Genomic DNA, 27,127 nt, shown 5'->3' with positions numbered 1-27,127 from the left:
CATCTCATCTATAGCCAGAGCATGTGGTTATGACCTGCAACTCAACTTAGTTTGGCTTCAATTGTTAAGGCAGCAGTTCTCAGTTACTCAGTTTTCATGGAAGTTAGTTCAGTTGTGTTGGGTTTCTTGATTGTTGATTTTTGTTTTTTAAAGACAGAGATCATAAGACTACTGCAGAAAAATTTATTTATTTGCTTTATTTGATAATCTCACTGTAATGGTCAGGTTGTGTGACCAGGAGTGGAAAGGGTCTTTGTGTAGCGTAGGAACAGCTTATTTCCTGGTGGGACACCAGTCCTGCACTTTGACTGATGTTGCCATTGTAGCTCTCCTCCAAGCACTCGTGCAATCTCTGCTCGGAAGGATCAGTTCTCCTCCTTTGGCCACTATTTCCTGCAGTTAAGGCCCTCTAGCTGGCGTGTTCTGCCTGCGGGGAGCCATGAAGTCGTATGACTTGTGGAAGGAGCAGAGATAACGACAAGCACCCATCTGTTCTTCTTTTCCATCCCTTCGGGATGTCCGGGTGTCCCCTGGTTAGAATTCTTCTCCGGATGAGATAGCGGAGGTGTCACTGTGGGGCAGTCAGGCCAGAAAACAATAGCGGGTTGAGTCCAAAAAACAAGATTGATCAGTAAGTGCATCTCTGTTGTCAATAAGGGGCAGAGCTGCTCTGTGGAGGTCAAGGCTGGAGCTGTACCCCACATCCCTTCAGCTTCTTCCTCTAATAAACTTCCAGGAGAGCTATCACACTTGCTCTTCAGAAAGCTTGGGGTCAGAAGCTCTGCCGAGAGGAAGGCTGCAAGAGCCACGCAGCGTGTGCAAGGGTTTTCAAGCCTCTGTTACTTGAGTGGTAACTGTTCCTTGGCTGAGTGGGATGTTCCAGTACTTGTTTTTCTGTATCTACTTCATCATCCAGCTGCAGCCAGTGTCTTCGATGGGTGAGTAAAGAGGCATTGCCTTCGAAGCTTATTTCTGTTTGCTGACTTTAAGGTTCATGCTGAGCCTTGGTATTCTTAGGGGAAAGACTGGAAGGCGTGAGAAATAGCCTTTTTCTTTGAAGGTGGTGTGAAATTCTTTCCAGTTGGAAAGATCTTTCTGTCACAGAGCGGGAAGGCTCCCATATTGGGAGAATCTCCACTGCCAAGGCACTGTGGGATTTTCCTCTCCCTTCGGAGGGGAGACTGTACAAGTAGATATTACGCTACTTTTTCCACGCGCTTCTTTGACAAATCTTAACTGAATTTAGTGTCATAATGCAGTGCTGCTCATTTCATTGCTTAGGTGTGCTAAAGCAGAGACCTCCAGTTACGGAATACGCACAGGATTAATCTCTCTGGTGGGTTTATGAATGCTTGCTAGAGCCTGGTTTGTCATCCAATATATATACTAGCATGTCAGCTAGAGAACTAATGATATCATCAAGATTACAAATTGCAAAGCTTTGCTTCATAGCTAATGCTTGTCAGGCTGAATTGCTCAGGCCACACAAGAAGTGTTGGGGAGGAAAAAATTGAGCCAAGAAAAAAGAAAAACAGAGGGAGCTGGAGACAGTTATACGTCTTGTGCAAAACCCCCGTGCTTTCGTTGTTGGGGGAGAAGAGATGAGAGGTTGATTGGTTGCTTCTATATTTTTGTGGCGTTCTTGTTTAAAAACTCAGATTAGTTTTCAGTAAACTCTGCTGCCAAAGACTGCTTGGTGTCTGCAGGGAGGTCAGCTTGGGGCAGCCCTGGCAGTCCAAGAGCCTGCGCTGTTCGAAAGAGCACTGTCTGCTTTTTATGCTTGTCTGCCTCCCCTTCATTTCTCCGTGAAGCTCTCAGAGAAATGAAAGATGGGAGGGTGTGCTACCCCATTCCCCTGAAATGCCTTCTTCCTCTGAGCCACTGCATGTTCATCTCAGTAAGTTTTGTCTTTAAATTATCTTCTGAACGTTTAGGAGACAATGTGATCTCCCTACATGAGTGTATTCAGAGTCTCACTGTAAAGGATATTTCATAAAGTTAATTATACTATGTGAAAGCTAATGAGAGTGTGTGTATTTTCGGTGCTGCCCAGCTGGGAAGCTGACAGGGCATTCCTCGCTTCGCCTCATTTGGCTTTTGACAGCACAAAAACCTTTTAATCTTAGTCAGTGACTCACCCTAAGGCAATACCAAATCATCTTGTGGAAACCAAGTGAGCTGCACTGAGGGAAGCCCAGAGGAAGCTTTTTTCAGCTGTGTGCAGAGAAGAGGCAGGACCCATCTTTTCCTGTCGCAAGAAGTTAATTAAGCAAGCTTTTGGAGGATGGGATTTAACAGTGCTGCTGCTGCCTGTGGGTAAGGGGAGGCAAGGAGAGGCAGGTGAAACTGAGAGCTCGCGAGGGGTTGCCTGGTGAATCTCATCAGAGATTCCTGCTGTGGTTCCCCCTCCGCTGCTCAGAACTAAGGGCAGCTTGTGATGGGAGTGAATCTGCTCCTCTGCATAGCTCATGAGTTATGGCACTAGAGATTCCCTTTGTGACCCAGACTTGCATTCCCTGGGCCAGCTTGCAGCTCTGCAGCACTCTGATGGCTACAGCAGCTGCTCCTGCCTTTTATGCTGGATTCAAGGCCAAACAAAATGTGTCTATGGCTGAGGAAGGCGCAAGGATGTTAGTCAAGGGAGATGTTATATTTGTGAGAAGGCACAAGATAGCATGTCAGCGAGAGATATTTACAAAGGATGCAGCTAAATAAGGGTGACTTGAAGCCCATTCTCTGAAGCACTTGTAGTCCCACTTTAAACTCAGTGAAGCAAATCAAAATAATGAACCAAGAAGGTTTGTCTGCGTCCAGAGCATTCTAATAGAAACAATATAGCGTCTCCCCCCGCCAAATGCATCACCCTATTGTTTAAACAAAACAAAACAGAGTGTGCAATTTTAGAACTTAAAAAGAAATATGGTGTGGAAAGTAGATGGTGTTCCAGTCTGAGATGCATTTAATCAGAATGATTGGTTTTATTAGCCTAATTCTAGCAAACGGTAATCAATTTTCCTTACTCAAGGCAGTATTAGCATTCATTTTGCTTAATAGGAAATAGCTAGTCACGGGTAAGTGGTGTTTAATTGGGTATTAAATGTAAGTGAAAATGAAACCTCTGGACTTTTAGTGAGGAAGCTGCCAAATCACGGTTAATTAGGAGAAAACTGCAAATGTCATGAACACTTTAATTCTTTTTTTTCCTCCCTATGGTATTCTTATGTTTTAATTGTTTGCAGAAGGTTCAGAAAGGCCTCTGAAAAGGGACACACTCCTTGAGCACTGCATGAACAGACATGCACATACCAGAAGGTCTATGTGTTTATATCTTGCCCTCACCAACATCTGATCTCCTGTGGAGATCAGGAGGGTTTGTGGGCTTGCAAGGAACATGGCTGTGTAAAGAGTTGAACGTTTTCCTCCCCAGAAGGTCCTGCTTCAGACCTTCATGCTCTCTAGATTTTAAGATAATAAAAATATTTGGGGAAGCTGTTTCAGATTCAGGGAAGCGGCAACACCACGTAAAACCACCACGTAGATACTGTGAATTGTAGAGGTGGTTAGCATTTGGCAGAGAGAGAAGTGGGGGACAGAGGCTCTGAAGGAGACCAGGGCACACCTAAGTGGATCTTTAAATGCAGGGGGCTGCCACCTCTCTCTCTTGCCCCGCTGCAGATTTTTACAGAGTGCACGGATTTGAGTTGCAGCTCTTACAACTCACTTTGGCATAAAGGTACTATAGGAGAGACAGTGGAGAACAAAACCCCAGGTAAATGGAGCAGGGTCTCTTTCTCCTACCTCACCTCTCTAAGTATCCACTCTTGGCTAGAGACAGCCTGCGGGGCTATAGATCAACTTCATTGTGACCTGGGGTAGCAGTTCCTCTATTTAACTGTTTTAAATTGTACCCTGAAGTGAGTAGAAACTGATAAATTATACTTAGAGATCACTTACAATTATATAGAGGTCTAATAATTGAAGTGGAATATCTTCTTTCTGTACACCTTAAACGTAGCATTCCTGTTGTATATCTTGCAGTCTGTGTTTTAACCCCTGCTTTGCAAGGTGGCCTCTGGCTTGTGGTTATGGCAACTCAATTGTGAGGGCTGACATGGACTATGGATGGATTTTTAGAGAGGCTGCGTAACCTGTTTGAAGTCTCCTCTTCTCCAAGGCATGTGAGAGGGTTAGCAGTGACTTCAGGAGGCGCTTGCAGGTGCTCAGTTAGTACTCGACCAAAGGGTGAATGTCCTAGGCTTGATCCAGTGCTCCCAGGATGTATTTCCTATGGCAAAATCACCCCCTGGACCTCAGGTTTATTTATATTATTTTTTTTTCCCCCGTCATACTCTGTAGAAGATAAACAGTAAGTCAGACTGTTGCATAATGTTGTAAGAGCTCTGTTAATTTACTTTTTCTTCCAAGACATTTAAGATGAGCTGTCAGAATTTTCCATAAGGCAATTAGCTGGTATCGCTGTTTCTCCCCGGGGGTCTCTATCTATCACATCGATTCTGTTAAGAATAGAAAAAGAAATTATTTTGCCTTCCTTGCAATTACCAGTCAACGACTTGATTTGATATCTACCAGATGTTCTCTCTTGTCTCTTGCTGCACGCCTCAGCCCTGGACCCCTGCTCTGCCTACATCAGCCTGAACGAGCCCTGGAGGAACACAGACCATCAGATAAACGCTTCCCACGGCCAGCCGACATGCGACAGTCAAATCAACGGGGAGTGGTATCGCTTCACAGGCATGGCTGGTGATGCCATGCCTACCTTCTGCATCCCGGAGAACCACTGTGGCACCCATGCTCCCATCTGGCTGAACGGCAGCCACCCGCAAGAGTCGGACGGCATCGTCCCACGCCAAGCCTGTGCCAGCTTCAACGGGAACTGCTGCCTTTGGAACACCACGATTGACGTCAAGGCGTGTCCGGGCGGGTACTACGTGTATCACTTAACCAAGCCCAGCGTTTGTTTCCACGCTTACTGCGGGCGTAAGTAACGGCTGAGAGCGCTTTTCTGAAACCCCTTCATCCCCGTGATGCAGGAGAGGGAGTGAGCATCCATATGCCCGAGAGAGGTGGTGACTAGTTTCTGGCTTTCTCGCCCAGAAGTGTGTCAGGTGATGCAGTGCAGATGGTGGCTTGTCTATAAGAGATCGATCAGACTGTTTCACCTCCGTGAATTCTAGCTTTGTTCAGCTAGCGGAGCTGACCTGGCCTCAGTGATTTAATGCTTTCTGCGGGCCCTGTGGTTTGTCTTGGCATGCTACCCAAGCCAAAATTTGCATCTCTGACTTACAGTAATTAAACTAGATTGTTTCTTATCAGCTGAATGGTTCAGCTTTCTTAATGAGGGCTAGGTCTGTAGCTGATGGACAAGGCGCAGGGCGTGAAGCTGACAGTACAAATACGGTATTTTCGGTGCACAGTCAGTGGTTTGTGCTGACAACGTTCTTTTCGTGCCCTAGATTTTTATGACATCTGTGATGTGGTGGATTGCCAGGGCTCCTGCCTGGACACCGGTGACTGCACGTGTTCCCTGGGGACAACACTAGGACCCGATGGACAGACGTGTCTTGGTAAGGAGGGAAATAACTTGTGTCAGTTACTGATGCTTTCTTTCCCCTTTTTTTTTGTTGCTCACATCTCAATCCGTTGTCTTACAAAGCAGTATAGAAAAGGAAAAGTATTCTGAGAGAAGTTTTTTCCCCTTGGTGCCTAGAACAGATCTTTGATTCTGTAAATGGCTCCTGATCTCTCCCCGCAGGGTGAGATACGACGTCCCATGACTGAGTACATTCTGGTGCCCCTGGAGCTACGCATGTACAGGGGCTAGATTTGCTTTCTGCACGGTCCAGCTGCTGAAGGCAGCAGCTTCACTGTCAGTAACAGAGTCTCTTTGCGAGACCACAGTACAGCCTCATTGGTATTCCAGGACGGCTGTGCAGTCTGTCATTAGAGATTTCTTCTCACCCCCTCTGTTGAATACCTCTTTCCTCCAAGGGAAGTTTTGCTGGCTGGTGCTAAGCTTCACCACACTTAATGCCCTTGTGGGGCATTGTCAAGGGCCTGGGGTTGGAGAACAGCCAAAGGATTGCAGGTCACAGCACAGCCTCAGTGGCTCTAGGCAGCATGACGAGGTGGTATTCAGGGAGCTGGCACTTGGTGACTGCACTGGCAGAGACTAACATGACCAGGAGGGAGGTGGAGGGCTGTAAGTGAGAGCAGAGCGGGGAACGTGGGCTTCAGGGATTTGTGAGGGAATCCTTGTGAACCCCTGAGGCGAGGACAGCTGTGGTTGTGTGTGGTGCTGGGAGGAGAGCACCTGGGCTGCGAGGTCTTGGGAAGAAGATGGTCTGTGGGGCAATGCAAGGGGCTGGGAAGGGTTGGCTGTTGGGGAGCTGCAGAGCCACACCAACAGGTAGGAAGAGGTGGCATGGAGAGAGGAAGGGGGATGCTAGTGTTCAGGGGAAGTGGGATCTCATCTTTGTCTTTGAGGCTTGATTTGGTGGAGAAGTTGAGAGCAGAGTTGGTCCAGCAGGCTGCGAGGCAGATGAGCTTCTTCCATACGGACTGTAGCTGACAAAGCAGGCGTGGGAGGTTTCTTTCTTCACTCTCCTCATGCCTGTGGGCATCGGGGTAGGTGCCACAGTTGTTACAAGCTGTGGGGAGAACAGCCTGGCCCTGCTGCAGATTTACACTTGCTCACACCGATTCTACAGAACAGTTTTTCTTAAGCTGCTCCACATCTCTGCAGCCAAGTGTCTGACTTAGCTCTCTCAGCTAATTAAAAGCATCCACTGGCTGCTTCTCTGCAAGACTTCCAGGCACAGAAGCACCCTTGACAAGCACGAGCACTCGATAAATGTGTGGCAGGCTCGCAGGAAAGGCTTTCCTACAGCAGGGAGGCATGCAGTGGTCCTGAGTCCTGAGCCTGCCTGCATGTGCTGGAGCTGCCTTCACCCCCCACGGCCAGGCCGGACAGGAATTGTGCACTGCTGCTTCTCTTCATGATAACCTGCTGGCACAAGACCTCAGCTGTAATAATCACACTGGTTTACCTACCTGCAGCCTCTCTTGTTGTGTGGATCACTCACCTCTCTAGTGACTTTCTGTTGTGCTGAGTAATTGCGCAATCACATATCTGAGAACAACTGTGCTGGCCTTCCAGAGAAACCAAACAAATCTGTATTTGCCTTTTCTAGATGAAGAATATTCTTCCTTTCCCAGCTCACCCTAAGAGGGGGGCTGAAGATGCTGCAGTAATGCTAAGCAGCTCTGTCTGTGAACCTCCCTGTGCTAGGCTGACTTCTCTTCTGTACATTACATGCTTTGAATTCCAGAGTAGAACTGCTGATCCTAAGTTATATTTTCATTTGCAGACTTACTTAGGGGTTAGATTAGGTCTTTGACTTTCTGTCATGCATCCACCAACTCAGTGCATTGCCATTGACCTCTTGAATACCTGGATCCATGTTGGACTAAGCTATGGTTAAAATCAACTCAGCACTCTCCCGACCCAGTCTCAAGAAAACCAGCCTGTGTCCCAGAAGTGCTGGTTGTCACTGGTGTGGAAAGCAGGGACAGATCTGCTGTGTGTTGTACAACTTGGAGGACCGGCAAGGTGAATTGCTGGGTACAGCCCTTGACCAGGCCAAGCTCTAGGACCTTCTAACAGCATCTCTATGCCTTTGCCAGTAACCCTTTCCTTCTTCACCCTCTGTTTGTAAGCAGCTTTAGTTTTATTGTTAGAAGGGAAAGTGTGGAGCCTGTCACATGTGTGGAAAGGGAAGTGTCCGTGTGTGTCTCCTGGACATGCCTCCTGCCTCCCAAAGCAGGGTACCAGCCGTTTCTTTGGCTAAAAATATTCAATTTGCATCACTTGTGGAAGGAGACACCACCACCAGCTGCAAGCTGCGGGTACTGTGTACGTGTGGGACCACTTATACCTAAGAGAGCTCATCTCTGACCCGTCTCTTAAAATGGTATTTTTCTTTTTTCTTGTTTTTAAGCTTCTGACAATCTAGTAAATGGTAACTTCTAAGCTGTTTTGGTGAAACTCCATGTGAACTTTGATTGATAACCTCAGCATTCTGGCCTGCCTAAGAGAAATCATTAGTTTTGTGGCTCAGCAATAGCAATGACTGTCCCTTCCCCTCTATTTGATTCACTTTTTGCACACAGAGATTAAATCAGGTTGAAGAATGAGAATCTCAGAGAACAAAGTACCGAACAAAAACAACAACAAAAAGGCAGACAGACATAGAGGAACTTTAACCTTTAAAACGGAGAAAATTAGGAGGAGTTTTCAGAGTTTTACCAAGAGATTCAAAAGCATGTGCTGTGCTTTTTCCTCAGTAAAGACCCTCAGCACTTTGGAGGGCTCTAATCTAGCGCTGAATGCAGCCAGCACAGAAGTGGGACACAGGTACTATTCATGGGTAAATTGCTTTAGGTTATAAAAACTCAGTCCAGGCCCATTACGAGGTTATTCTGCAACCTTTATCCAGAGACTGCTCCAGAAAGTGTGGGATACCAGCTCAGGCACTTCTCTTTCTTCTGAGCTGGAAAGGTAGGAGCCACAGCTCTGTGGAGGGCTGCAGAGGAGCAGAGCAGGGAGAACTGGGGTGGGGCAGTGAGAAGCTGAGTCCTCAGAGGGCTCAGAACTGAGCTCTTCATCTCGTCTTTGGCACAGAGTGTCTAAGCAGCTAACGGTTGTGGTGGCCTGTGTGGCACCAGCGCCCAGGTTAGGTCTCACCATGGTGAGCTGACGTTTCTGTTCTGCAAGAGCACCTGAGCTTTCCAGGGCAGGGAGCAGCCAGAGCTGGGGCAAGAAGCTGAAACAATGACATTTCTCATGACATGACTTTTCTTGGGGAAGCTTCATTAAAACGTTTTGGTTTGATGTCAGCCTTGTTTATATGTTTACAGCTGTTTTTCATTCTTGTGTCTTTATTTTGAAATAAGGGTTGAATCATTTAAAATTGCTGTGGGATAGCTGGCCACATGTAGCAGTAGCAGGTGTGACACAAAAAGAGGTAGGGTTTATTTTTGACTGGAGAGCTAGTCCAGGGTCTGACCTGGACTCTGACCATGGTCTCCCATGTAGCAGCCCCTTTTTGCCAGCCGTGTGGTTACGAGGGGGCACGTTCTGACGGTGTGGGTTTTTTTCAGATGAAAATGAATGTGAGCAGAACAACGGAGGCTGCAGTGAATTCTGTGTTAACCTGAAGAACTCCTACCGCTGCGAGTGTGGGATCGGACGCACGCTGGGAAGTGATGGGAAAACTTGTGAAGGTGAGGTTTCAGCTATCACAGTCTGCTGGAAATGGCATAAATCATTCCCCTTCCCTTGCAGCACTAGTTCTCTCTTGGCTCTTTGCAGCTGGGATTAAATGTCACTCATATCGCTTCTGTGGTTGCCAGTGGTGGTGTTACTGAAATATCCTTTTAATCAAGCAGAGAGGAGTCTCCTTGTTCTCCCTGCCTTGTTCATTTCTCTGAGGGTTTGCTTGTGTTTATCACCATGGGGGAAGAGGCAGCAGTGGATTTGGAAGACTGGTTGTCCAAACAGGACGAGTTATTGCCGGAGATGCTGGGATTTGGCTCTGGAGGTTCGTATTGTAGTTGTGCGGGCGCAGATTTAGCACTGCTGGTTTTTGACAGCTAGCATTAGGTAAGGGGTGATGCTACGACATTGGACTAGAGTATGGAGGATCGCTTCGCCACCCAGGACAGAGATTGAGGAGAGAGGGTGCCAGTCTGTCAGCAGAAGCTAGATTTGAGATTAGGGCCACATTTTGACTGTTTGCTTTTTGTAAGTGGTAAGTTGTGGGCTCTGCTGCGTGCAGCTGCTGCAGTTACTTCCCAGTGGTGGCACAGCCAGGTTGAAAACCCTGGATGAATTTAGACTGGTAGCTTAGCAGGGGCTTAAAGACCAAATGGTAGGTTTGATCTGTTGTCACTTAACAATGTACAAACATTTTTGAGCAGAAATATGAAAACCCAGTGAAAACTGACTTGTGCCTGATGTTTTCTGCGGTCAGCTGTGAAAAGCACCGTGACCCCTCACAGTCAAAGCTGCTGTGTTGTATGTTCACAGATACTGTGGGGCCTCAGACAAAAAGAATAGCTGCAGATGTGGCTCACTTTTGAGCTACTCGATTGCCAGGACTGAATACTTCTGCAGCCTGCATGCAACCTTATGATAGCTGCTGTGTGGCAGACATCCACGGTGCAGGGCGAGAGAGGGATTGCCGTTGTGTTTTTGGGCTGGACTCCACCCTTCTTTATGGTTCACTGACAGATGGCTCCGAGCTGCAGCTTTGTCCCTGTTTTCCCCCTCTTTGATACTGTTTCATCTCACTTCTGTGAAGATCTCTTCTCTGAGATCCTCTGTTTCTCTGTTAATATTCTCTGTTTCTCTGCTAATATTCTCTGCTAATAAAACATCACTCATCCAGACAATGACGCTTCCCTGGGGAAAGCTGCTGTGCAGAGTGCCCCTTAAGTGCTTGTTAAGTTGTGCTGGGCCAAAAGTGATCTGTGGGCTTTGTCCCTTCCACATCCAGCACTGAGCTGGTGAGTTGTCACGTAAACCAGCTGTGCCATGTGATGGTTTTTATTGTACACTTTTCTGACAGGGATGGAATAGTCTGTGCTTGGAAACTCCTTTGTCTCTGCTGTCCCTGAAGTTGGATTTTAGGGCCTTTGATATATCATTTAATTTCCCCTTCTGTAAGAAGGATGGTGCTTTTCATGAGTTTAATCCTGATGCTGGGGATTTTTACAATCTTGTTAGTGAGTTTTATTTCTAAAGATGTGCCCTCAGCTTTGTGAGCCATTAGAGTATGTGATTTACTTGTGAGCCATCTCACAGCTGTTGCTAAAAAGAACAAATGCAAGAGATTTAGCCTGATTACATGAGCTGGTGAGGCTGAGTAGGATTAAGAATGTCTCAAAATGTCCCTTATAATGCTTTACCCATTACTTTGAGTCGTGGTGTGTTCAGGCTGTTGTTTTCCATGCAAAGGAAAGTATGGGATTATGAGTGTGGGGTTTCCATTCTTTTCTTTACATTTCAGTGAAAACCGCACAGTCATTTCTGATGGCAGGCTTAGGGAGAAATATTTTGTATTTCTGACTTGTTTATATTATGTGGACTATTGTTTTACTGAGAACATCTAGCAATATTCATCCCAAAGGGTTAAAAAAATCAAGCAGTGAAGGTTATTCTTTTAAAAAGGTCATGATACTGTTATTTTCTATATAATAGAAAGCCAACAACAACTGGAAATGGCCTTACTTGCCTTAGATTTTTAAGTCTTCAGAATGTATTTGGATGACCTTTCAGGCTCTTTTCTGCAGCTGTAGTGGATAGGAATATGTTTTACACGAAAACTGAGATCCTCAGAGAATTGCCTCACCTGAACAGAAAAGGTGTAAGAAAAGACATGGCAAATCCCCCAATTATCTGTGCTGCCCTCTCTCCTCTGCACTTTAGAACAGGGGAAAATTAGGAGAGGAATCAACCTTAAACCGTGAACTTGTGTCGTTCTGTCCCTGTGATGATGCATCTGAGGGTAGCCAACCTCTAAGCCTAAAACTCACCAACTAGCAAAATTCCTGCTAAACAAACTCCTACAAGCAGAGTTTCATCCTCAGCCTACAAAGGGGATGCAGGGATCTGCTACGCCCACCTCCATCACAGCTGGGAAACCCCCAGGCAAAGAGCGCATCATCTTCTCTCTGATGTTCCCTGATGGGAATAGGAGCTGGCTACCTGCGAGCCTGTCCTCCCCGAGACACCTTCCCTGCAAATCTAGGGCTTTAATTCTGGTGATCACTAGGGGAGTGAGTATGGTTTCCCATGGTAGAAGTTTTAAGAGTTTTTCACCTTTTTGAAATAAGAAACAACATAAAAATTGAGTTTAAGAGGATGTCTCAGAAGTTAGAAAGGGCCAAGCTGAGGATTGCCTATTCAGCCTTCTTATGTATGCCAGTTATAGCATGGGGTTTAATTTGGGAAGCTTTTCCACAGAATTCCTTGTTAACTTCATGGTGAAATGACAAACACAGGGAATTCTACAATTAAAAAATAGGTTTCCACTGCATTTTCTTGGAAGCAAGCTCTCACCATGCTGTTGCCTTCCAGCTCTGTGTTGGTCATACTGTTGGTTTGTCAGCCAGGAGTGTGTGTTGTGGCCTGCATAGCTGCCACGCAGCTGCCTCAGGAGCAGGGTGTGCTGATTTTCCTTTCTTTTGCAGAAATTGAAGGCTGTCACAATAACAATGGAGGCTGCAGCCATACCTGTATTGAAGTGGAAGACACATACCAATGTGAATGTCCGAGAGGACTTGTTCTGTCAGAAGACAACCACACTTGCCAAGGTAGGTCAACAAAATCTTTCCCTGGCAGCCTCTGTCCCCTAGAAGTCAAAAGTATTGTCTGAAGGAACTTTTCTTCTTGTTTTTGTTGCGTTCTCTTAGTCTGTCCTTTCCAGTTTGGCTAATGGAGCTTTGTCATTAGATGACAGCTCATCCAAAACATGCCTGGAGACATTGCTCTTTTTACCAGGCAGGAGAACAGAGACACAGGACCCAGCTGGGTGCATCTTGCATCACAGGCGGTTTTGGCAGCATTCGCTTACAATTAAGATTGCTTAACGTCTCCCATTGTATTGCTCTGCTTCAGCTGTGTATGCCTTTGACAAATTTATGCTATTAGAACTGAAATTTTCCATGCTTCAAACTGGGCTTTTAAAATTTCAGCTAAAGTCATTCAGTCCCTTCCAAGAACGGGGTTAAAGAGAAAGGCCTTTTTTTGCCCAAGTATCTCGGTAGCCATTCCAGTAAGCAATCCTATGTCTTGAAGCAGGGCACTAGTTCTGATACTAGGTGCTTCTGCTGTCCCTTGGAAAAGTGCCCAAGATAGCATCTGAAAATTGACTGTTGCTTCTGCTGCATAGAGACAAGGACAGTGTTATCCGTGGAAGACCTTCCATCTGAACGTTACTGCATTCCTGTATGCAGGAGTTCTTCTTGCCGACTCACTTGCACCTATAGCGTGCACATGGAATAAACATGTTCCCTGTTTTGGGTTGCAAGAGCTGAGCGAGATTTCCTTTGCAAATACATCCCAGGCTCCCAGGGGTCAGTTTAGCTCTGCAGGGAGCAGAAGTTGCTGACGGCATTGAGAGTTAAGCAGAGGGTCTGTAGCTCCTCATGCAATGACTTCTTACAATCCAGATCTTGCACCCAAGATTCTTCTGGGTCTCATAATCCCACAGCTAGCTGAGCCCCTGAGGTGCTGAAAGCACCATGCAGCCTATGTCTTACAGAGAAGATGTCTACTATGATCTGCTGCTGAAGGGACATTAGTCAAAACTGTGGGTTGAGGAGAGCTATGTGGGTGTGCGAAAGGCAGACAGAGGTAATGCTCTCTGGTGGCCTCATCTGACTCACCTGGCCACTTCTCAGACCCATCAGGCTCAGCACAAAGCTGGAGAAGGCATGGTACTGCCCTGGTAGAGACAGACCTCATAGCTCTCTGCTTGTGTCCTGCCTTGGTGGGCCCATGAGGGGCCTGTGTGGTTGCCTTCAGACAATTCTATGGGAATTTGCATGGGCTGGACTTGGGCCATAGCCAGGGCAGGATCTAAAATGCAATAAAAGGGAGCCTGTCATGGGCTGGCTCACTTGGGCTTTAGATAATACCAATGAGCTGGTGTTACCTGGTGTGCTCCGAATCTCCTGTGGTCTGATGTGTTACAAAGTGCCCAGACATCAGTTGGTGGCCAGACTTCATGGTGGCCAACAGGGGAGGTATGCCTCAGAGAGGTAATTGGAATGGTTCTACTTGTTGAAATTTCTGCTTTTTAAGCTTTTTTAGAAATGCAGAGTACTGTTTTTAGGGGTGAGCTCTGCACACTCAGGATTCAGTAGTGCTTACTGCTCCAGCAGAGCTAGGTGGGGAGGAGGAGTTGGGGACTTCCAAGAGCTGTGATTATACTTACTGATTGATGGATACAGCCCAGAAAAGAGCAATGTTCTTCAACCCTGGCTCCCTGAGGCAACCCCAGCAGGGTTAGGAGGCCGTGTCTTTCCCAGCCAGTGTTTCTCCTTCTTCTGAGGCTGCTAATGAGAGCAGCAGCACTGACGGGTGCCAAGCTGGAGCTCGGGATACGGCGTCTCATAAAACGAGACTGCTTGTTCTTTTGCATTTCATGAGTTTATGTCCCCGTGCAGTGGTCTGCAATCTTGAGCAGGTTTGACAGAATATATGTGGAACTGTACCACGCAATTTTTTTATGGCATCTAATCAGGTTTATAGCGGTACAATTAACAGTGCAGAGCAGGCACGGTTGCCTGAAGCAACTAGATCTGCACCGTATCAACCGTCCCCTGCACTGTCTCTACATTCAGAACAAACATTAATAATCTGCCACAGAAATCCCAGCCTTGGCCACAATTTTCCCACAAAGATACCAGCTAACGAAATGCTTGGAGTTTTTCAGACCATCCTAGTAGCCCACCTCATTCTGAAGTGTGATGGTGAAATGATTTTTCTCCCTCTCCCATGCTCAAGCATTGTGTGCAGCTAAGCAGGGTACAGTGATGTAGTTTATTTGTGTTTGTAGCAGTGGCTCAGGGCTCCCCAGCACCAGAGAGCCTGTTCTTCAGAGCAGCCTGTGCAGAAAGATAACCCCTGCTCCAAGCTGCTGTACTTTGAAAGGCCAAGGAAGGAGCCACAGGCTGGACAAGGAACATGGTGCCAACAGTAGCAGACAGGAAAATGAGTGTTGGGCTTGCCACAGAAGCTTCCCACCAGGGGCAGGGTACTTGCAGGCATTTTGGTGCAAAGCAGAGTTTCAAGTGGTAATGAGAAGACTTCTCCAGCACTTACCGGTACTCTGTGATGTGTGAGGGTGAGGAACTGAAACATTTGACTGGCAAAGACTGGGTGTGAGCCCAGGGCAGGGGTGCAAGAGACGGATGTTGACAGCAAGTCTGGAGAGCGCAGCTCTCTGGATGGATGCAAGAAGCTGTGAATAAAAGAGGATTCCTTGGCACCCAGGATAACTCATTTCTGCTGGGCATCTCAGTCCTGGCAGTCAGGACCTCATCATTTGTCCTGGAATAACATGTCTGCAATACAGTCACGGCTACTTTGCCAGCTCCTTTTCAGCTCCCCCCTACGATGCGGTTGCTGGCAGTCTGTCTTGGGGGAATCAGGCCTGCTTAGAGCTGAATCACGCTGATGCACGCAGCCTCTCTGCTTGCAGCACCGCTGTTAAATTGGTAGAACTGAAACACTGTTCTCAGTATTGATTATTCTTCTGTGTACAAGTGTCTAGGGTGGTTTGAATGACATTGCCAGTTACGCTGAGATGCTTAGTCTAAGGAGTTTCCCAGAGTGTTTTCCCAAATAGTGATGAGTTGGCTTGAATCAAAAGTAGATCTGCTCACAGGTTTCATTCACTTGTTTCTGTGCCCAGGCGGTGGAGCGCACACAGACACCTCCTGCAATGCCAGAGCAGAGGTCATATAGTTGTCTCCTCTTTCTTCCTCTTTGTGCCAATCAAAGACGTTTAGAAACAGAGAGAGCCTGAACCAAATTGGTCCTGAACTTTGGAGAATTGCAGCTGGGATCCAAACTCTCTTGTCCTGAATTACACCTTTATAAAAGCATTACGTTTTCTTACCCATCAAGGAGTCACTGGAACAGTGAAGCTTTAAATCCAAATTGATCCCATCAGTTCTCCAAAGGATATTCATCTCTGCATTGCACTGTGCTCTCAAAGTCCCTTTGTCTCCTTGTGAGCTTTGCCATTTGGCATGCTCGGTTATTCCCACTTGCCTTCTGATGCGGATGGAAGAAAAGTTAAGGTAATTCTTAGTTCTTTGATTTTCTGTTCTAACCCAGCAATGTCATTACAAGAGCACATTGCTTTGGGCACTCTGCATACATTTTGGCATATCACCTTGAAAAGATCAACTTTTAATATAAAATACTCCCTGCAGGTACACAGTAGCTGTTACAAACACCTTAGCTGGGACATGAGGAATTTTTTAAGGGGGGTAAAAGACATGTTTAGCAGTGTGCCTTGTATCCAAGATCCAGAACCCTGGATTATGTAATTAACTTGATTGACATTAAGGGAAGGCAGATCGTATGAATGTCAAGGATTGGGACTGTAATTAATTTTAGGAAAAAGCTTGGGGAACTGGTATATTAGCAGAAAGTTTCATCATGTGATTTTAAAATATGATAAATGGAAATTCTGGAGGGTTGTGTTTTTTTCTGGCTGAGAAGAGACCAGAATATATGCACCAGTACGCTTGTTCTGTACCTGACTGAACAGATACATGTACACCCAAGGAATATATATAGCAATTACTTTTATATTGAAGATTATTCCCTCTTTTTTTCCTTTTTCATTTTGTCCAGTCTCAATGTTTTCTCCCACTTCTTATATAACGGAACTTTAATTTTACAAAGTTCACATGGAGACCTGTATTTAAATTCAGAGGCTGGAAGGAGTGAGCTAATTGGGTTTGTTTGTCAGAGCTGGGTTTATTGCTTATAAAAATATTATTACGGCGTTTTGAGGTGCTTCCATTTTAGCTCGGTGTCTATATGGAATTACTCTGCCTTGTTTTGACATGTTCTGGGTTTGATGTAAAACTTGATGAAAAATGGCTTTGCCTGGGGTGTTGTGAATTTGATATTTGTATCTGGGAAAGGGTCTTACCAGGACATAGCAGTGCAAGAGATATCTACCACACCTGTGCTAGGTGTTACGTATAGGTGGAAATACTGCATAGCTGAGTTTCTGCTGCAAGTATAGCGGTCGTCTTCATCTTCTGTGGCATCACTGCGGCAGGAGAATTTGGGGCAGTGGTAGCCCAGGAGGTTTGTATTGTGTAGATGGGAATGTAAGATCGGTAGTTAGGTTACTAAGGTTAGATAGTACATAAGTGTAGCATGTGATTGCCCTCTCTTTCCCCCAGTATTAACAGGTATAGCCCTTCCCCAGCTTCCCGATACTCATATTCCCTGATAGTTTTGTAGCACAGACTGTTATTCTGGGAACTTTTCTTGTAGTTCCAGTGCTGTGCAAGTCCAGCTCTATTGAGGTGAGCATCCCAAAGGACCTGGTTGGAGGCCTGGACCTTTCCCTCATCAACACTTCCTGCAAAGGAGTATCCAATGGCACTCACGTCAACATCCATTTCTCCTTGAAGTCCTGCGGCACTGTTGTAGACGTATGTATACCCACGGCTGTCCTGTCTCTTGGGATCTCTCAGGTTTGGGGACTTGGCTATGGCTTACTTGGGAATAAAGTTGAGTTAGCTGTACCATCAGAGCAGTTCCCTGTGTTGTCGTGCAGCTGGCCTCAAACTAGACCTGGGGTGGCATCCCAAAGTAGGAGAGCTCGTTCCATCTCATTTCCAGTGGTGTGCATGTGTCAGCACAGGTACTGCTTTCTGTTCACCTAGCACTTCACAGAGGTGGCTTCACCATCATTCCAGTGCAGAAAGTGGTGTCACTCTTCACCTTCCTGTTGAGACAGAATCTGGTGCCCCGAAAATGTTTCAAAGGTTGTACTGGCAACTGGTCAGGAACCAGAGAGCTTATCTTAGCAGATAAGCAGCAATTGGAAGCAAATTCCTCTGCTTCATGCAGTACAGTGCATCGAAGTTGACAGCAAACTGATAGATGCCCTTAGTTCATCGGTAAGGGTGAACATCACTCTGGTTGCACCATATAAATTCACAAGCTGTACTTTCAGTGGCTAGTTTATGTCTGAGCTTCCTGAACCAAGGTAAACTCAGCTGCTTGTCTGAACTCAGAGAGGTCTTTCTCAATGATCTCCCCTTTCCCTTAAACTCCTTTCTTTGCTGCAGGTGATCAATGATAAGATCATTGCCACCAATCTGGTGACTGGCTTGCCAAAGCAGACTCCAGGAAGCAATGGGGACATCATTGTCCGCACCAGCAAGCTGCTGATCCCGGTGACCTGTGAGTTCCCACGCCGGTACACCATCTCTGAAGGTTATGTGCCCAACCTCAAGAACTCTCCCTTGGAAATCATGAGCCGCAACCAGGGCATCTTTCCCTTCACTCTTGAGATCTTCAAAGACAAAGACTTTGATGAACCCTACAGGGGTGCTCCTCCCACCCTCAGGCTTCGGGACTCTCTGTACTTTGGGATTGAACCCTTGGTACATGTCAATGGACTAGAGACACTGGTAGAGAGCTGCTTTGCCACTCCCACCTCAAAAATCGATGAGATCCTGAAGTACTACCTGATTCAAGATGGGTGAGTTCGCTGTTCCCTCCCTTGCTGGCTGTTAGATGGGAACTGGCAGTGGGGCTGAGTTGCATTGTCTGTGTGATGCAGGAAACACTGTCACTTCTCCCCAGCAGCCTATCTGCTGTGTTCCTCACAATCACAAACAACCTGGCCATCAGGCTGAAACCACCTGTCCCATCAAAAGTATTTGGGAGAAGCAGTGGGAAGCAGTGAAAGTGGTTGCTACAAGTGCAGCCTTTACAGGACATATTTCTTTGTAACTAGCCTTGTGGATAATTGAGTTAGGCCCTGTAGAAAAGATATCCCTCCTGATATCCCCCCTCTGCCAGCCTGCAGAGTGCCAAACCAATCAGCACAACCCCTCGATGGCTGTGTGCCACTGCCATGCAGCCGCTGCAGCAACTGGAGCAAGTTTCTTAATTTTCCCATAATGGCCTTATAGCACGAGCCAGAAGACTCCATGGCTGGTCCTGGCTGGAGCTCCAGGAGCTCCCCTTGCTTTGCTCCCTCTCTGGTGCTTGTCAGTGCAGTAGGCTTTAGGGTCCCTCAGTTGGCTGGAATTTTCTGGGGTGCTTGGGGTTAGTGATCTTTCCAGGATATGCTCAGGGTGGATCTGTGGGTTCACTGTCAGGCTTCTTTGTGACAGGTTTTGCGTCAGAGGTTTGGGGAGCATTGATGTAGGCTCTGCTGTGGCTCTTCAGATGACCCCTGTTTTCAGACACTTGTTTAGGTGCCAACGTGACAGTGCCACAGTGCAATGTTGCTGTGGAGTGTTTGCATCCAGCAGTGCCTGGCAGCTTAACCAGACAGTGCTGTGGAAATGCCACAGCTGGGAACGAGTCTGCTATCCTCTAGGGAGGGAAGTCCAACCAAAGTAGTATCTAAGACATGCCAAAGTGCCATAGCCCAAGGGACTGTGCTCCTGGACATCCTGTGTTCTGTCTGCCAAACCATCTAATGAGGACAACAATTATTTCCTAATCTGCCAGGCTAAATCATCCACGGTTACAGCTGGTGATGACACGTCCTGCGTGATTGTCTTGTAGCAAAAGCGTCCTGCAGAGTACAGTACACGCAGATACGATTTTCATTTCCTTCTGACAAAGGTTTCAGCGTTAGCTCGCTCTCCCTCCATCCTAGGCTGCAGTCCTTCTGTGCCTGACATTTCTGGGCTTTATAAGCAGGTTTGTAATGGAAGGATTGATTTATTGACTCCCTGACTTGGCTCTTCCTGTGGACCCTTCACAGAGTCAAGGCTCCAAACGTTCAATTCATTTCTCACCATGAGTGAAAATGATGGGATTCAAAACAGTGGCCAAAACCTGAGCTGTACAGGGAAGGGAGAAGGCAGAAAATGTCATCTCTTGAATTCACCACAGCACTAGTTGGAGGATTTACGGCACCAGCAGCCCCTTTGGTACTGTCATCCTGCAGAGGGCATTAAAACTTCACCGAAGGGAACAGTGGGCTGGAGCCGGCTGGCTGGAGCCTCATCCAGCCTGCTCTGCTCTCCAGCTGTCACTGCAGGCCCCAGTGTCCCCAGGCGTGCCAGCCCCTGTGCCTTGTGCTGTATTTAAATTGAACTGCTCGCTTAGGCCAAAGGCTAATGATGTGCTATTGAGCTAACGGGAGTTCTTCGTCTCTCTGTGTGCTTGCAGCAATTAAAAAGTAAAACGAGCTGAATACACTGCTGATTTGTCCCTGCTCCAAACAGTTCTGTAATAACCTAGTTTCCTTCCATCAACCCAGCCCCAAAAGCCCAAGGCAATAAAGATGGGACTTTAAAATCAGTTGGATTATGTAGGATCAGACCTGCAGGAGTTAACTGCAGCTTCCAGAGGGAAACACTCTTTAAATTCGAAGGCATATACCTTAGGCTGAGGGATGGGAAAATTCCCTCTCCTGCTTTCTTCCCTGTTAATCCCTTGCCATCTCCAGTTGGCACAAGGTGGGAGCCACCTTCTGTGGACTCCTCAACCCTCTCCCTATGCTGATGTGACCACGCTGGATATCAGGATCTTCCCAGATCCCTCCCCGCAGTCTCTGTAATACCCTGTGCTGCTGCCAGCCCAGCCAGCCCCAAAGCAGCTCTCCCACTTCTGATCTTGTTCTTCCTCTTTCTCAGAACAACAATAAAAAGGCATTGACCGATTGCATGGGCAGTAAATATTGCAGCTCTCTGGGGCATCCGGAGCCAGGTCATGTCACTGAGGGCAATCCGCTGTAATCTGATGAGGTCAGGAGCCGCGATTTATCTGAGCAGGATGTGGTTAAGGTAGTTCCATTGCAAGGCTCATCTTGTTACGCCTTGGGCTGCCCCTCGTTTGTAGGCTGAGGTGGTTATTTTATTCTCCAAGCTCTCTTCTCTACTCTGCAGCCCCCCAACGAGAGGGTCAGAGCACAGCTCCCATGGCCCAGCCACTCTCTGCTCCCTTAACCTGAGCACATTATGCACAGGAAAGGGTTCTTTTCCCCATATCCTGATCAGAGTCACTCATTTTCTTTCCATACCTGTGCTCCCTGCCCCTTCTCACCTCTCCAAGGTGGGAAGCAGGGTCTGGGGGTTTCCTAGGAGGGTGGGACATGCTGTGGCCCCACTCAGGAGGTTTCTGAGCTCTTTTTGTCATGCTGCAATGCATTTGTCAGAACCTTCCGTAAGACATACTTAGGGGCATGGTAGGGGCTCCTTGTATTCCTGGTTTCTCCTTGGTCTTCCATTTTCCCTCTCCCTAGCCCCAAACCAGTAGGTTTCTTGCCACCACTGTGGAGAACCTTTGGAGAACCTGGGATTTAGGAGTCAGTTTGAGCCAGTGTCCAAGAAGCATCACAGTTTCTTTGCTCACAAATGAGAACATGCCTATGAGTTGACTTTATAGCCCCAAAGCTTGGCCAGACACTTATGAAAAGTCTTTAACTGTTATTCTTACAATCAGATGCCTTCAGGAATGCTACTTTTAAAAGCAATTTTATCCTAAACAACTTAGTAACACCTAGTTTTTGGCCTGAAGGGGAAGGAATCTCTGTCAGTTTTTCTAGATGCACGGTGTTAATTTATTAGCTCCCCTTGGATGACTTTTTTATGTTTGCCTCCCAGGCCAGTTAACTAGACAAGCACTGCAGACAGGGCTATCCCTTCAGATTGTGACCTCCACTGGCTGAGAAAAGCTACAGAAATACATGGTGGTGAAAATAATGCTAGGATCAGAGCAGTGCTCAGTGCTGCCATGAACACACACTGCTCTGCTGTATGTAGAAGGGCTATTCTGGGAGGAATTGCAGTAGGCTGCCGCCCACGGAGCCCAGTCAGCCGAACAGCGTGGAGATTTCCAAATGCGTGTTCTAGTGAAAGCAGAGCTGCATGTAGATGTGGGGTTTGCTGCTGTTTGGTAACGGAACGTGTCAAACGTCAGCATTTCTGACACTGCCTTACAGATTCCTGGTGTAAAGGTGGGAGCTAAAGGTTGCTGCGGGAGTAGGACTTGCAGCTGTCACACCGTTACCTCTTGTCTCCACCATTTTAATTGTTTTAATATCCTGCAAAGCCCACATTTCTGGAATTGACTTGCTAGACAGGACAAGCTGCATTGTGTAACGCAAGAGAAAAGCAGCATCTGGGCCTCTCAAAATGCCTACGGCTTTGCAATAGGCAGCAGTAAATATCAAGTCACCGTAACTTTTTGTCTTGCTGTTTCTTCTCAGCAAGGGTCATTAGACGTTGGAAGGGGCTGCCCAGGGAGGTGGTGGAGTCACCATCTCTGGAGGGGTTTAAGAAAAGCCTGGACATGGCACTTAGTGCCCTGGTCTAGTTGCCATGGTGGTGTCAGGGCAATGGTTGGACTCGATGATCCCAGAGGGCTCTTCCAACCTGATTCATTCTGTGTGATTCTGTGTTTCTCTGTCAAACTCTAAATAGGCTGTTACAGTTTAGAAATAGACCGCACCTGAAATGTAACTTTTTATAAAAGCAGCTTATTTTCTTGCAGTTCTGTGACCTCTCACATGACCATACAGTGCTAGTGATGGAGACATTAGAATGATGAATTTTAGTGTAGTGAATTTGAACTGTCTGACCAAGTCCAGCGGGAAGAAAAATGTAAACGATGTAAAACAAAGTAGATCTGGATTTTTGTGGTTTTGATCATCTGTGATATTTTAGTCATCATAGAATTGTTTTGGTTGGAAAGGACCTTTAAGATCAGTGTGGGTAAAGGCTTCTCCATTTTAAGCATGATTTCTGTGCAGGTATATGTGTATACAGAAAGTACAGCATACATTATATACTGTATAACAGCTCGGTTGATCGCTGCAGACTGTTGCACAGGAAGGTGAAATGAGGACAAACTTGCCTGCAGCTCTCTGGCTGAGGGGACTGGACCACGTCCTGCCAGCTCTCTGCTGCTGAGCTGTTCTTTGTCTGGAGATGCTATTATCGCTGGTGTTTTTCCCCATCATTCCCGAATTTTCTCCTGTGGCCAAAGAGGATGTAACATGGATGGTAGCTTAGCTTGAGAGAGCCAAGCCCTCCTTTCCTTTCTCTGGTTAAATAGGCTGGGATGTTTTTTTTCTCTTTTTTTCCATTTCTGGGAAACCCATTAAAGCCTATCCCTCTGCTCTCCTCAGCTGCGTTTCTGATGATTCAGTGAAACAGTACACATCAAAGGACCATCTCGCCAAGCATTTCCAGGTTCCCGTCTTCAAGTTTGTGGGCAAAGACAACAAGGTAAGCTCGAAACTCACCCCTTAGATATTGCATCCGCCCTGATCGGACTGAAGAGTCTCACAGTTAGCTGTATTAGGGTGCAAAGGGGAGGAATGGCTGGCCCAAGGCAGGTGCTGCTGTGCCTATTCCAGCAGTTGTGTCTGTCAGGAGCCTGACACAGGTACTTTAGGAGAAAGTGATGAAAACAACTAAAATTAAATAACATATGAAGGACAGTTGTGGAACATCAGCGTCATAGCAGGTTAAAATCATTGTCTTTCCCAGGGGTAGTCTTAGCACACCATTGTATGCTGGGCAAGAAAAGTGTTCCGAGTCACCAAACAGAAACCTGGGAAGTTAGGCACATTATGCCATGTCCTGCCTTTAAAACAAGACAGTCTGTAGTCTTGAATCTCTTTGACCTTACATTTTCTCTAGCCGTGGTGGGTACAGATGCCAGGTTTCCAGGTACAAGGCCACCATACTGTTTAATTCAATGTGAAACCAGGCCCAACCAGGCTGGTGGCACTCTGGGGCTGAAGCTTTGTAGTGGGAGCACAGTTGAAGGATAATGCCATTTTTCTAGTGCTTTCCTTTTCTGTGCTAGAAGAAACCAGGTCTTTCAGTCACTGTTGTTATGCTCAGCCAATGCTTCTTGCTCCAAAAGGCATAAAGCTGCCTCTCTAGCTCCTGGAGAGCCTCAGCAGGCTTAGCACGGATGAGATCTTTCAAAATTCAGAAATTTTGCTTGGCCATCTGATTGCCACTGCTGCCTCCAACCTGCATCCTTCCAGCCTGTGCAATGGATTTTGCTTCAGACTTCACCCTTGGCCAAACATTCACAAATATTTGCTTCCCTAACTGCTTGCTCTCCTTGTCATTTAGAGGGCAGGGAGCAGCAGTGCTGTCACTGTCTGCCTTCACTGTGCAGAAAGAAAAGGCAGCTGTCTCCCTGCCCTTTGTGTTCTCCTTCTCCCCTCAACTACCAGTCTTGGACCCTCATCAACCTGCATTTTCCTCCTTTGCCCCTTGGTCTCCGATCTTTATGTTTTCTCAGCTCATGCCAAATTCTCTTGCATGTTTTTTGTCAGTCCATTTCCTTGTGAGGCTTCCTCCGTTCTTGGCCTGCTTTCTGCCATGCAGGTCCTACCACTCTGTGCCAGCTCTTCCAAGCTTATTCCTGGTGTTTTCATCCCTTGGAGGATCATTTCATGCTTTCATATTCCCTGTCTAGCCCTTGGCTAAGAGGCAGACACCATGCTCTGAGATCTCAGCCAGGCACTCTGGAAAGCATGCCCTCTCCTGGGCACATAAGAAAACAGATGGGGCGGCCAGTTTGGCTGTGGATGGTGATGGTGGATAAGGACCTTGTTGAGGCAGGAACAGAAATGGCTGTACTGTGGGAATCGTGTTGTTCGTGCCCTCTTGAGAGCTGGCAGCGCTGCCAGTCTGGTTCCCAGAGCTGCGCATTGACTTGGCCTTGACCTTCCAGGAGGTGTTCTTGCATTGCCGTATCCTCGTGTGCGGGGCACTGGACGAGAGCTCTCGCTGTGCCCAGGGCTGCCGGAGACGGGTGCGCAGGTCGGCTGAGAAGGAGGAGGAGGAGGAACCTGGTCACGTGGCAAATCACATCCTGACAGGCGGCCCCATCAGAATCGACTTGGATGACTAACACCCACCCACTGGAACAGCATCTCTGCCCGAGACCAACCTTCCTTATCAATGCCTTCTGTAGTGGTTGTTTGAGAAACAAGAGGTATTTGGTAAAGCCCCACTTGAACCTCAGGACTTGTTCCCCTAACTGCATGACGATTGTTTGTGAAGTATGTTGGGCACACGAGGCAGCCCTCTGAGTGCAACCCGGACTGCAGAACGGTTTGGTTTTACCTGTGTTTCTTCCCAGCAATCCTTCGGTCAAAGGGACCCCGTTGCTTTGCAGGCCTGAAGCATTACCCACTTTGTCTTTCCCTCCATCCACCTTCAGGCTCCACAGGACTGTTCATCCTCGACTAAGCAAATGTTATTCCAGCCCTTCTTTCATCAGGCAGTACAAATAGTATCGTAGCTGAACGTGTTTGCTGTGCAGTTCTGTGAATGATGCTGAAGCTTTCGGATGCGCTGAGATTTTGGGTGACTGTTAATAAAAACATGTATAAAAATATATATCTCGTAATGGGGAAGTTCCTCGGAGCTATAAGGCAGTTGTCATTAAAGGCAGCTAAAGCTCAGATCTGTCACAGGCACATTTAAATGTTATTTTTAAATAGTAAAAGGTATTTAATAAAACATGATTCTTTTAGTGTCTTTTGATAACTGCATGCAGTTTAACAGTGCTTCCTCTTGCATTTAGTGTATCATTATTTTTCTCCTCCTTCTCCCCCCACCAGAAACGTGGAGCCTTTTGTAAGTGCTGTAGCACCTGGATTGTAAGAAAAAGACCATTAAACATCTATAAACAGCCCCCCCTCAAGCGTGCTGCTGCCAAGTCTTTGTTTGAAAGTTGTAATGCATTGCTCTGATCTAGAGAGGCTGTGGCTCTGACAAAGGGATCAGAGGAACGCACATTAAGTATTTATAGCAATCATTTGTAATGTGGGTAGTTCTGGGGACAGCGTTGTCCCCAGCGAGCACGGTGACAGCAGACGTGGCAGCGTTGTTTGAGGGACTTTGTGCATTCGCAGTCTCCTGGTGGGTGAGCGCTGGCTAGGGACACAATTACTGGTGACAGTGGCGGCGTCGTGCTTGTCAGGAATCCCTTTGGGCTGTCAAGTTCCTTCCAAAGAAAATATAACGGATGATCAGCTTGGGCTCCTCTGGGCTTCATTGAGGAGCCGGAGTGCTGCATGGTGAAGGATTAGAAATGTGAGGTGAAAGGAAGGAGGCAGTGAAGGACAAAGGAGGAGAGGCAGGGCTGGAGGGTGAGAGAGGAAGGATCCGACTCCACCGTTGGCTGTGGCACCGCAGTGCATTCACGAGGTTTTCTGCAGAGAAGCCTCACAGCGTGCAGCCCTGTCCCATGTGTGTTTGGAGGTGCGTGGGAAGCCCCCCCTAGTTTGCATTACCCATTTTCTACTTCGGTTGGAAGCAGCCAAATAGCTGCCAAGGCCAAAATTTGTTGCTGCTCTTAAATGTGCGGGGAGTGCGTTTGAAGGGACCATTTAGAAGGGAGTCACAAATCACCTCAGCGATTTTCCATTTCGCAGATTTATTTCTTCTGGTGACTGAGATTCTGGTGAGGGATGGGCATTTGATGGGCTGGGAGAACCATGATTTGTCTAAATGGCTTCATGGCTGCTTTTCCGATTTGGAATATGTGTGTGCATGGGTGTGTTAGAATAAATGAAAGTGTTTCTATGACAATAAGTAGGTATAAGTGGAAAGACACTTTTCCTGTATTATCTAACCATGCATGAAAGGAAAAAGAAATGAAAAAGCCTCCTTCTCACATTGCCATGTGTCTCCTGGTTCTGCTGATTCACATCACACAGGCAGTTTCCTGCTGTCGCTTCTTTGTTCAGGCAGCCCCTGCTAAATGTACGTGTTTTGATAAAACAAGAGCTGGGAAATGAAATTAATTAGCTGGTGCCTTCTGGAGAGGCAACTGGTGGCTTTTGTTCGCGTGAAAGGGACGTGGGGGAGTGGTGGAGAGAGAGGTTCCTTTCCTGGCTTGTTCGGTTCTTGTGCGTGTTATTTGATTCTTCCTGACACATTCGTACGAAGCAGCCTTTCTGCTCCGCAGCTTTTTAGTTAAATGATCTGGAAGAGCAACGAGGAGGCAGCACTGGTCTGTGTGGCCATGTGGATGGAGCAGTCTGGGAAGGTGTTTAGTTTGCCCTGCAAGCGGGATAGTAGGTCTACTCTGCTACTGCCCTGTGGCCATTCCTCCTCTGATGTGGAGGAGATGCCTCCTAGGCACAAAAACAAAACCATTTTTCAAAGTCTTTTAGCTCTCCCCAGTTTACCTCTTGCTTCCATCTGTCATCTTTGTCAGCGTTACATGAAATCAAAGGCCAAACTCATCCGAGAGCCAAAGGATTTGTCTGTTTAATTTAATCTGCCATGCCACAGAGTGGAAGCAAAATGCACTGCACGAGCAGGCAGT

At 47.0% G+C, this 27,127-nt stretch overlaps 1 protein-coding gene across 1 annotated transcript; it reads left to right on the top strand.

Annotated features, from left to right (window-relative positions):
* The first annotated feature begins 4,118 nt into the window (after positions 1-4,118).
* On the top strand, positions 4,119-25,343 carry OIT3 (oncoprotein induced transcript 3). The gene is made up of 9 exons (XM_068416503.1): positions 4,119-4,242; positions 4,591-4,998; positions 5,475-5,585; positions 9,181-9,303; positions 12,274-12,396; positions 17,114-17,274; positions 17,917-18,332; positions 22,947-23,046; positions 24,518-25,343. The coding sequence occupies exons 1-9, from the start codon at positions 4,119-4,121 to the stop codon at positions 24,695-24,697; spliced, it is 1,746 nt and encodes a 581-aa protein (XP_068272604.1). The 3' UTR covers positions 24,698-25,343.
* The last annotated feature ends 1,784 nt before the right edge of the window (positions 25,344-27,127 follow it).

The sequence above is a fragment of the Nyctibius grandis genome, chromosome 20 (assembly GCF_013368605.1).
Source record: "Nyctibius grandis isolate bNycGra1 chromosome 20, bNycGra1.pri, whole genome shotgun sequence".
Taxonomy (NCBI): Eukaryota; Metazoa; Chordata; class Aves; order Nyctibiiformes; family Nyctibiidae; genus Nyctibius; species Nyctibius grandis.
This window is presented reverse-complemented; position numbering and strand designations above follow the sequence as displayed.

Coding starts and splice junctions, on each gene's coding strand:
- OIT3 (XM_068416503.1), top strand. CDS start 4,119: ATGGATGGATTTTTAGAGAGGCTGCGTAACCTGTTTGAAGTCTCCTCT. Junction 5,586..9,180: donor CGATGGACAGACGTGTCTTG/GTAAGGAGGGAA, acceptor GGTTTTTTTCAG/ATGAAAATGAATGTGAGCAG. Junction 17,275..17,916: donor CCTGCGGCACTGTTGTAGAC/GTATGTATACCC, acceptor TCTTTGCTGCAG/GTGATCAATGATAAGATCAT.